The sequence below is a fragment of the Alexandromys fortis genome, unplaced genomic scaffold (genome assembly GCF_014885135.2).
Source record: "Alexandromys fortis isolate MF-2015 unplaced genomic scaffold, M_Fortis_MF-2015_v1.1 scaffold_78, whole genome shotgun sequence".
NCBI lineage: Eukaryota > Metazoa > Chordata > Mammalia > Rodentia > Cricetidae > Alexandromys > Alexandromys fortis.
In genome coordinates, this window is record NW_026067977.1 from 68,650 (window position 1) to 80,171 (window position 11,522).

The window sequence follows — 11,522 nt, forward strand, 5'->3', positions numbered from 1 at the left end:
GTGAAGAGAACCAGGAATTCAGGGTCAGCCTGGGCTACATAACATACATAGACACAGGTGAGCATGCACACACAGACACATACACACACAGGTGAGCATGCACACACCCACACATACACACAGGTGAGCATGCACACACACATACACACACAGAGACACAGGTGAGCATGAGTGCACACACAGAGACACAGGTGAACACGCACACACATACATATATACACACAGGTGAACATGCACACATCCACACATACACACAGGTGAGCCCACACACACATACACATATACACACAGGTGAGCATAAACACATAAACACACATACACACAGGTGAGCATGCACACGCACATACACAAAGGTGAGCATGCACACACAGACACAGGTGAACATACACACCTACACACACAAATACACAGATGAGCAAATACACACTAAACAAATAAATAAATGTAAAAACTAAATTAAAAAGCAAATACATGAAATAATAACCGTATAAATTGATTTTAGTCTAGGGTGTAGAATAGTCCATTTTTAATAAGTTAGAATAGGCCATTTACTGAATTCCTCTGAAAACGCTGTGTCTTGATTCCAAGAGGAAGCACAAAGACTGTGTTTTCTTTTCTATTTTTTTGGTGGGGGGAGGAAAGGGTTTATTTTTCTTTATTGTTTTTATTGAGCTATACATTTCCTCCACTCCCCTCCCTTCCTCTCCTCTCCCCTTCTACTCTCTCCTGTGACTGCCAGGCTCCCAACTTACTCAGGAGATATTGACTTTTTCTACTTCCCATGTAGATTAGATCCATGTATGTCTCTCTTAGGGTCTGCTTTGTTGTCTAGGTTCTCTGGGGTTGTGAATTGTAGGCTGTTTTTTCTTTGCTTTATGTCTAAAAGTCACTTATTAGTGAATACATATTACATTTGTCTTTCTGGGTCTGGGTTACCACACTCAATATATTTTTTTCTAGATCCATCCATTTGCCTGAAAATCTCAAGATGCCATTATTTTTTTACTGCTATGTAGTACTCCATTGTGTAAATGTACCACAATTTCTTTATTCATTCTTTGGTTGAGGGGCATCTAGATTGTTTTCATGTTCTGGGTATTACAAATAATGCTGTTATGAACTTAGTTGAGCACATGTCCTTGTGGTATGATTGAACATCTTTTGGGTATATATCCAACAGTAGTATTGCTGGGTTTGAGGTAGATTATTTCCTAATTTTCTGAGAAATTGCCATACTGATTTCCAAAGCAGCTGTACCAGTTTGCACTCCCTCCAGCAATGCAGAAGTGTTCCCTTTACCCCATATCCTCTCCAGCATAAGCTGTCATCTATGCTTTTGATCTTGGCCATTCTGACAGATGTAAGATGGAACCTCAGAGTTGTTTTGATTTGCATTTCTCTGATGGCTAAGGATGTTGAGCATTTCCTTATGTGTCTTTCAGCCATTTGAGATTTGTCTCAAATGTTTGGGACAAGGACGGTGTGTTCTACGGAGACTCACAGAACAGGCTTACTCATCTCTTTGAAGTATTTTCTTTTGTAGATGCAATTGTGAGGGGCCTTGCTCAGGTTTATAAGACAGAAGTGTTGATAAAGTTAAAACCCAAAGCTACATTCTGGTCCTTAACCTGATCTCCTTTTTGGCTCAGCACTCTTGGCATGCGTCACTGCTGAGAGAGAGGAGTGTTATCTCAAGGCAATCTCCACTGAGGTTTTGGCTTGCTTAGTTGCGTCAAACGCTTTGCTCATTGAAAGTCAATATATGAGGAGAAATGGGAGAAAAGCAGATACCCAACCCACCCATTATTAACAACGAAGCTCTATTCACTCAGCCAGTAAGCCAGATTTGTACGCCAGATCCCAGAAGTGAAAGGCCCATTTCCAGTCCCCTGCTCCCTTCATCGTCTCCCGACTTGGAAGGCACAGCTACACCTCTCAATCAGCTTCACTGAGAGGCCCAGCAGAGTGAGCCTTTCTCCACACAGGCCTGGCATCCCACTGTTCTCAATAGGCAGGGCCTGCTAGGGAAAAAGTTGATGGGCAGCTAAAGTCACTAGGCTCCACAAGCCCCAGAGTCCAGCTAGAGCAGCTTTGGGACTCCCCAGTCTTAGAATATATCTTCTAAAGAATTAATCAAGGACACACCTCAGGTTTTAAGTGTGTTCAATGTATTGTTTAGAATATTTTTTAAAAATGACGTCAGATATAGTGGTGCATGCCTGTAATTCCCACACTCAGGAAACAGAGGTGGGAAGACAGAGAATCCAAAGCTAATATGGGCTACATGGTGCAACCCTATCTCAATCAAACAACAAACAAACCAAACCCAAAGAAACAAAGTAGGAAATACTGGAATCAATGCAGATGTTCAACTATGAGGGGTTGAGTATATAAATTGTCCATTCATGGTACAACATTAAAAAGAAGAGAGACTTATGAATAAGAGTACATGCCTAATACTATGGGCAACTGAATAGAAGGAAATTATGAAACATATTAATATGTATATATATTTTAAAGCAAAAGATGTATTTTTATTAGATATTTTATTATTTCTACTTTTTGTGTGTTTATATTTTTATTTTACTGGAAACAAAGCCTATGAAGAGAAGAAAGTGAAAGTCATTTGATGAAACTACTATAAATTCCATTTGAAGTAGAATTTGAAATTCTATTCCTTACGCTCATGTAGATTTACAACAGTTTTAACTAACATTTCTTTAGTTTTTTTTTATTTTCTGCATATAACTTTAGAGCCATTTTAATTTTGATTCAGTTCTGCTTTTCCAGAGAGAAAACCAGACTAGCACCAGTTTAAGAAATCAAATTCCAGTCTATCCTTCCCCACACTGCATCAATGGTCATGCATCTATTTATTTTTCTTAATTTTTTAAAATCAATTTTATATACCAACCACAATGCCTCCCTCCCTCTCACCTCCCCAGCCCACCCCCATCCACTCCTCAACTTGACAGAGGGTTGATCTCTGAAATACATAAAGAATTCAAGAAACTAGACATCAAAATACCAAATAATCCAATTTAAAAGCAGAGTACAGATCTAAACAGAGAAATCTCAGCAGAAGTGTGGAGACCCAAAACCGTGAGCCGATTCTACCTTGTCTGAAAGTAAAAGATTTTTGCTCTCTCAACGTTATTAACAACAGGTGTGGCTACAAACGAGCGATTCTGGCCTAAGGTGTGGCTAATTAGTATTTTGAGTGTTGAAGTAGATCTGCTCCACCTGGACCAAAGGTTGGCAAATTCAAGGCTTTTCCTTGCTTTATAGTCATGAACCCTGTTGCCTCCCCTCCTCCCATTTTGGAGTGAATTATACAAACAAGCATGTGGGTAAATGAGGCGAGTATTCCCTGGGTTCAGTGTTCACCGAGTGACCCTCCTGATGCTGGCCTTTGTGTTTCTTTCTTATCTCCATTCCCCTTACCTAACATTTCCAATCCTCAAGCTCCTACCCTGGAACATACCAACCAGCTGCGGCTAGGATCACGACAGAAGTCACCCAAAAAGGTGGCTCCCAACAAAGAAGGATCTCAAATGGCTGAAAGACATTTAAGAAACTGTTCAACATCCTTACCAGGGAAATGCAAATCAAAATGACTCTGAGATACTGTCTTACACTTGTCAGAATGGCTAAGATCAAAAACACTGATGACAGTTTATGCTGGAGAGGATGTGGAGTCAGGGTATCACTCCTCCTCTGCTGGTATGAGTCCAAACTTGTACAACCACTTTGGAAATCAGTATGGCAGTTTCTCAGAAAATTGGGAATCAATCTACCTCAAGACCCAGAAATTCCTTACTTGGGCATATAGCCAAAGGATGCTCAATCATACCACAATGACACTTGCTCAACTATGTTCATAGCAGCATTATTTGTAATGACCAGAACCTGAAAACAACCTAGATGCCCTTCAACCAGAGAATGGATAAAGAAAATGTGATACATTTACACAAAGGAGTATTATTCAGCTGCTAAAAACAATGACAATATGAAAATTTCAGGCAATGGATAGAACTAGAAACAAAAATCAGCATGATTGAGGTAACCTAGGCCCAGAAAAACAAATATGGTATGTACTCACTCATAAGTGGATACTAGATGTAAATCAAAAGATAACCAGACTACAATCCACAGCTCCAGAGAAACTAGGTAACAAGGTAAACTTTAAGAGGGACACACTGATCGTCCTGGGAGGGGGAAAGAGATAAGCTCTCCTGGGTACACTGGGGACTGGGGTGGGGGCAAAGGGGAAAGGACAGGAGATAAGAAGATGTGGGAATGGGATGGTTGGTTGGGGGAGGGATGGAGTGAGAGCGCAATAAAAGATATCTTGATAGGGGTGTTTTTTTTAAAAAAAATTATTTCTTTTTGTTCATGGATGTTTTTTATAAGAGGTAAAAGGAATTGGGGAAGAAAAAGTATTCCTTCTGTTGAATGAGAAGAAGTGCCTTTGGGGAAAAGAGTGTAAATAGATCTTCCAAGACAAATTAACAACTGCTCTCCATTTAAAGACTCCTTCCCTATTTCCCTTTTCTCATTTTCTCACTCTTGAGCACATTTGCGGGCCAGTGTAAGCTGCTAGAGATTTGCATAAAGGACTCGTCAGTGGGCTACGCACTAGTGAATCAGTACATTTCAGACCCATGTTGGAAAACACTTTTGTGTCCACGTGAGGTGCTGCTCCTTCCTACACTGTGTCAGATAGGAGGTCTTGAGATTTCTAAAAATCCATGAAGACACATCTGCTTTAATCGGATCACTGCTGGCCGAAGACAGGGGCCTCAATGCCTTTGGAACATCTCACTCGCTCCTGTGAACTGTACACGTGAGCTGATGTCTGTAAACTCCTGTATCCTGACTGTAAAGTTAAGATACATCTGTTTTGCAGCGGTGCCACAGAATTTAGGTATGTGACACATGCAGTTTACAAAAACAGTCATGTGTACCTTAGGCTGTTATTAGTTATTCACCACCCTTCAAATGTATAGGCACTAGCCCTGATAAGGAAGGACAATGTGCAGCAGATTTACAGCATAGAGCATTCAGACACACCCCTCGGAAATCACCCTACTTACTGAAGCAGGAACCTCGTCAAGCTGCCTGCCACCGTGGTTGGAAACAATGATGCCTTGGACGTTGTGTTTCACTGCTAACTCTGCATCCTCTTTCGTCAAAATCCCCTTGAGGATAATGGGCAATCGAGTTATACTCTGGATCGAGGAGAGGTCATTCCAGCAGAAAGATGTACTTGGCAAAGACGTGGGGGCAGGAAGCGTGGAACTTCTCTGTAGGGAACGGGAAGGTGAATATTAGTCCCAAACGCTCACACCACCAGAGCCACTCAGAAGATGAGCGCACTGGGAGAAATATTATTTGTAAGCTGTGAGACCTGAGCAAAGCTACCCAGCTCTGGTTCTAGCTCCTTCTTCTCACAAAAGTTGTATAAAGAAATTCTGCTTCAATGACGTGTTCACTGGCCGTTAACCAATGTCTTTGCTTGATAATTATTCTAGGATTTGGAGACACAATGACAGATGAGACAAATCTATACTTTAAAAGGGTGCGGAGTTTAGTATGTGAGATGGATAAGAAAGAAAAACAGTATGGGTCATTTTGAGATTTTCTTTTCTTTTTCTTTTTTTTTTTTTTTTTTTTGAGACAGGTTTCTCACGTAACAACTCTGGCTATCCTGGAACTTGCTTTGTAGACCAGGCTGGCCTCAAAATTACAGAGATCTGCCCATCGCTCCTCCTGAATGCTGGGGTTAAAGGTGTGCACCACCACTGCCAAGAGACTTTGACATTTTATGGTTGAGCTAAGAAAACTCATAAATCCAAAGCAATAAGAACCTTAAACTAGACATTGCCTTTTATCGGGCCTTGGCTCTCGGCATGCAGCAGATTTCCTTAAGTTTTGACACGTCTCTTGATCCAAGGACACCCAGAGGAATCAGAGCTGCCCACAGACTGAAAAGGCCCTTATCGATGTGGCCCTGATTTTCACTCTCAAGGGCATGACATCTTTCTCGATAGTTAGAATGTAACGAAGGAAGTGTCCCTTGTTGTCCTTAATTGAGAGGCTTCCAAAACACGTGCTGCCGTGCCCTGATGCGTCTGGAAGAGTTGGAAGTTTTCAAGGCAGCAGATTGGGGTCCCAGCTGTCTGGACTAAGCTAGCTGTGCACCTGTGCTGCGGGGGTCCTCTCCCGAGAGTCGGTTTGTCTGTCTATTCCATGCCGAACAAACACTTTCTGACACGAAATAGAAAGTCTTAGATGACTACTTCAGTGTGCTCTCCAGTTCCTGCACAACTCTCCAAGACCCCCACCCACCCACACACACACACCAATCTCCCAACATCAGGCCTAGTTAAGTCTCTGATGGCAGCCTGAACAGCTTCAGGGATGCGCATTTGGTCTTCAGTTCTGCCTGGAAGCTGTGGGCAGCTAAAACCAGGTACCAAGTCTCTAACTGCTCCCCTCTTGCTCCCCCACAACAAGGCAGGTAGGGGAAAATATTCATGGAAAAGAAGGCAGGAGGGAGAAAGGAAGAGATGGGTGAGGGAAGGAGGAGGAAGAAAAGGGAGGGACAATAAGGGGTTCTTCTTATTGTAAACAGTGCTTAGAAGTAATGCCCTCTGGGTCTGACGGCTTTCTCACCTCTTCAGGTGATCGGAGGTCCATCCGCATTAAGTTTGCCACTAAATTGAGTTGGTTTCTTATGTCCTGTCGCCTTTTGGCACCTACTGGTACATCTACAGTGATCACCAAAGCTTTGAAACCCAGGGCTTCTACTCTCCGAATCAGCTGTGTGTTGAGCTCCCAATCTGACTGTACGTAGAGTTGGAACCATCGGAGGCCTCTGGGGGCAGCTGCAACAATGTCTTCCAGGGGACAGCTGGCATAAGTGCTGGTGACGTAGCAGATGTTGGCTTCCTGAGCAGCTGCAAAGCAGGGGGTGGGACCCGGTTTGGAAAGCAGAGTTGTCTGAACTAGCCTCTGGCCAGATTTCCCTGTGAGTGGAGAGACTGCCCCGTTCATTCTACTTCCCCACAGGGTTTGGGTCAATGGAGAGGCCTGGTGTTGTGTTCTCTTCTGCATAGGCTGCTCTGTAAATCTTGTTTATGATAATGAGAATTTTCTAGCAGGAGACGCCAATGAATCCCCCAGAGCTGCCCTTGGGTGTGTTATACCTTCGGGCAGGAAAGCAAACCTCCTAGGAATCCCTTCGTGGAAGGGAGGCGATTTAGACCTGGAAGATGCTCCATTGTGAAATCCCATGCTTTGTAGTGGAAGACACGCCTATCTGAGAGGAAGAAGACTCAGCCCCACTCCTCCTCTTCTATGTGGCTTTATTTGTCAAATGGAAAGGTATTAATACACATCATGGCTACTGAGTTATTCTTTCTCACGTCCCACTGTCTTCATTTCTGGGTGTCTCCCTGGTAGGGTAATCTTACTATGAAGGTATATCACTGGCTAGAGAATTTGGTCTAATCAAAAATTAATGCCAATACATGTATTTTTACAATCTACATGCAATGTTATATAATGGCTTAAGCAATCCCTTTGCTACCCCCCCCCTTTTTTTTGAAGACAGGGTTTCTTTGTGTAGCTTTGGCTCACTCTGTAGACCAGGCTGGCCTTGAACTCACAGAGATTCTCCTGTTTCTTACTCCCAAGAGCTGGGATCAAAGACATTTCCCACTTAATTCCAACAAGATTGATGCCGCTAAGGCCTTTTTGTAAGAAGTTTTGATGCTCCCTGCCACTTCTTCTGGGTGAGTCCCCCCCCCCCAGTCTCTTGTGGCCTCCTGTGGCCTCCTGGAAAGGAAGCCTTCCTATGGGATGATTTTTACCTCTGGCTGTGCTCCTCTCTCCATCTGGCCAGGCGATGGAGTGAAAAGCTGTGGGAGAGATGCAGATGGGGGCCTGGATCTCCTGCCCTTGGATTGTGGTCCTGGTGTCCACCACTGACACATCTCTCAGGTATCGGGGGCGGAGGAGGATTCTGCACTAGACAATGCGGTGGATTATTCTCTAGCACGGTGATGCTTTCTGCAGCTGGGACCCTGATTCCCAATGCAGGCCTAAGCAGACTTGGAGCTTAGATCTTGGTGGGATCAGTGGGCTGGTTTTGAATAAGCCGGTGTAGGCTCAGGAGGAGACTAATTGCCAAGCAACCATTTCCCCCACATTGACTCAGTAACTCCTGAGGTGTCATTGAACCAGAGTCACCCTTAGCCTGTCTTGCTCTGTTAAGAGTCCTGTTTCTGTGGCTGGTTTGCCACTCGGTGCTTAGATACTTAATTTAGTCTTTATCAGCAAAGACTAGACAGGGAAAGAAAAGGAGGGAAGGAATTTTAGGCATCACAAGGCAATTGAAAGCATCCAAATCCTAGAAAACAATCATGTTATCATCCCCCCACCCTGCTGCCCCACGGCTAATTCATTTGACTTACATACTGCTTTAGGGAAGGTAGACTAATTCACAAATGACACATAAAACATTGTTTTATGGCAAATGGAAACTTGGCTTTAGCTATTGTCCATTGACATACGCTCCTGCCCTTGGTTTGCAAGTCCAGTTCTCACTGGAAGCAATCTTCCATCATGCCTAGATACCCCTTGATTATTTTCTCCAAACTTGAGACCTTTTCCATCTTTCACATTTTCATCCTCCAAGGCGGGGAGGTTTTAGGAGCTCGAGAGTGCTGGAACTACATGCAGGTTTCCCTGCTGGGCACGCTGGCAGGTCCTGCTCCATTTTGACATGTCACAAAGCTGCTGGCATGCAGAGAACTGATAACTCACTTCCCCTAGCTGTAAGACAGATTCTCTCCACAAAACATCTCTCCCCCCACCCCACCCCACCCCGCTCCCTATGCCTCATCCCCACGCCACAATAAACCAGCACAGAAGCCAGCTGAGTTGCTGTATATGCTATGTTGCTAAAGGCAGACACTAGAGTGGTCACCATCTAAGGAGCTCTCCAGCAAAGCACATTAGGGTGACAACAGAAAGGGCAAAGGGAAGACCTTCTAAATGCGGCGATGTTGTCCTTGCATGTGATGCCCTCGTCAGCTGCTCCTTCAATAAAGTCCCACGATGTCTTCGATAGCTGCTCACGTGCGTTTGCCTTAAAGTCTGCCAAGCACACGAAAGACATTTCTGGACCTTCGAAAGACAAAACCCGAACAAACCCAGTGAGAACACTTTGGCCATAAAAGGGAGGCTAAAGGGAGACCAGAGTGTGAAGCTGTCTAGATGTAGCATCTGTATTTTGGTCTTCTCTAACCGCATGCCTTTACTGCTGACCCCCCCAACCGGAAGACCTCCATCCTCTCAGGGCCACTCCCAACACCCAATTATTCCTTCTTCTAAATGTCTACCATGGCTGACATGGAGATTGTATTGAGATTGTCCTACATCTTAAGAGATTAGCACCCTCCTCCAAGAGTCTTGTACCTCCTCATCTCCTTCCAGGTGGCTGGGGTCTTCCTGAAATGGAAGTTTCTTCGCTCTCCTGGTGTCTCCAGGCGCCCATTTCACCTCACTTGCCCTGACCAGGAACTGCCTCCTAACAGCCTGATTAGCTTCCCGTCTCAGTGGCCTTGCTTTTATTTGGCATTCACATCACTGTTTGAAAACTCCCGTCTGAGCTGATATCAAGTGAGAACTTCCAGGAATCCCAGGATATCTGAATTACCCAAGGTGTGGACAACGTAATGAAAGCAATTGACTCTGGTTACTTCTTGCCTGGGTGATTAGGAAGTTGCCAAAGTGTCACCACCTTCTACCTCTTTGCCAAGGAGACATTTTGCTCCCATTTATTGCCATCCATGATCTGAACCCTGCAAACAGTACATGGTACTTCTGATACAAACACACAGGAGGGGCGGAGAGGACAGAGTTTAAGGGGCGCCAGTAACTTCTCCAATAGGAGCAAGGGCAGTGAGATCAATAGCTGCAAAGATGCTGAGACTCTGGGGTTGGTCGCAACATCCAGGGCTCTCCTGTGAGAAGATTCTAGAAGGAAAGGAGGGGAAAGGCAAACTTTAAAGCTCTAGCTAACCCTAGTGTGGGACACTAGGTGTAAAAATTACCCCAAGCCTAAAAGAAGAAACCAAAGGACTTTTAAGTTATAGGCTGAGGGGAAAGGTATACTTCTCAGAAACTCACTCTTCAACTAGAATGGCAAAGGACCAAAAAGGCAGATGAAAATGTGGGGTGCTGAATACCTTGGCTTGGGTTGAAATGAGGCAGAACTGGCCTGAGGGCAATTGGAGTGAGGAAAAAGCCTGGTAAAGTACCGCCTAATTCCTACCTAAGGGGCTGAAGAGAAGTTTTGTGACAAAGACCAGGGTCTCAGGGAAGTGGAAGCCTTAGATGGAGGTTGGGAAGAGGCACTGGCCTTTAGAGAGCTTTGCATAGATGACCTTGTCAGTGGATAAGAAGCTACTTAGTACGAGTTAATCCAGTTAATCCGACAAAATTCAGCAGCCTTGGTTAACTTACCCCTACCTACCTCACTCACTGATGTATCAAACGAACAAACAAAAACAGTCCAGAAACCCTAGGCCGATAAATTACTCATTAACACCCAACTATCTTGCATTTTCTTGTTCGTAATTCTGCGTGCATAGAAAAGTGAAGACAGCAGCCCCCTAGAATGTCATTGCTCAGAAGACCTGCTTTCAAGGTTAGGTCTTGGTTTATGGCTAGCTAGAAGCTTCTATATCAGCAAGGCCTGATAAGAGAGATTTAGTGTATCTGAACTGTTTTTACAATGATTTATGCTAAACACCTGCTTTCCTACTAGGAACCTAGGACTTTGGAACAAAAGGTGATCATATGATCAGCCCCCAACATGAACCTGTAGGCCGATCCCGAACGCACCTCATCCTGGCATTAGAGGAGTCAATGCACCTTTTGGATCTTTATACTTGTTTTATTTTTTTTTCCAGACCTTTCCCTGACCTAACTTCCCTTTGCGTCTTTTCACTAAAACATCCCAAATCCTCAACTCTATGCTGAGTTCTGTGCATTCTCCTGGTGAATCCACTCATCTATGTACTGTACCTCTTGGCTTTAGGATAGTATGGCACCGAATTACTGTGTAGGCTGAAAATTACCTCAATTTAGAATCCCTCTGTGAACCATGTCTCTGCTTTGATGGGGGGTAAAATTTCAGCAAATTTTGACGGTTGGCATCTTACACATTAAATGCCCACGACTGTGTTCTTGTGAACATATCTAGCATAGAAACTGCACAGAACTGTAGCCCTTTTCTGCTGTTTTTTTTAAAACCTTCTGCTACCATATCCACCACTTCCACCACCTGATCCATAGCCACCACCACAGGGACTGCCTGAGCTTCTTCCACCAAAACTGCCCCCTTTCATGGGTCCATAATTTGATTGCTGTTGTCCACTATAATTTCCAAAGTCATTATAGTTCCCACCACCATAGTTACCTCCACCAAAATTTCCTCCTTCATTGTA

General features: G+C 44.0%; 1 protein-coding gene and 1 long non-coding RNA gene across 7 annotated transcripts in view; one reads left to right on the forward strand and one right to left on the reverse strand.

Moving 5' to 3' along the window:
* LOC126510850 (uncharacterized) overlaps positions 1–11,522 on the forward strand; it is an 88,514-nt gene that overhangs the window by 31,892 nt on the left and 45,100 nt on the right. The gene's annotated exons all lie outside the window — the stretch shown is intronic.
* Positions 1–11,522, reverse strand: part of Hao2 (hydroxyacid oxidase 2) — a 20,671-nt gene that overhangs the window by 3,261 nt on the left and 5,888 nt on the right. For 2 of the 3 annotated variants that reach the window (XM_050157564.1, XM_050157566.1), the window contains exons 2-5: positions 9,057–9,195; positions 7,878–8,029; positions 6,679–6,962; positions 5,097–5,306 (exon numbers count right to left, since the gene is read on the reverse strand). In XM_050157564.1, coding sequence (XP_050013521.1) covers positions 5,097–5,306; positions 6,679–6,962; positions 7,878–8,029; positions 9,057–9,187 — 777 coding nt within the window. In that variant the 5' untranslated portion in view covers positions 9,188–9,195. Of the gene's footprint in view, positions 1–5,096; positions 5,307–6,678; positions 6,963–7,877; positions 8,030–9,056; positions 9,196–9,486; positions 9,697–11,522 lie in introns of those variants that run through there. The other variant, XM_050157563.1, reaches the window with a different exon arrangement.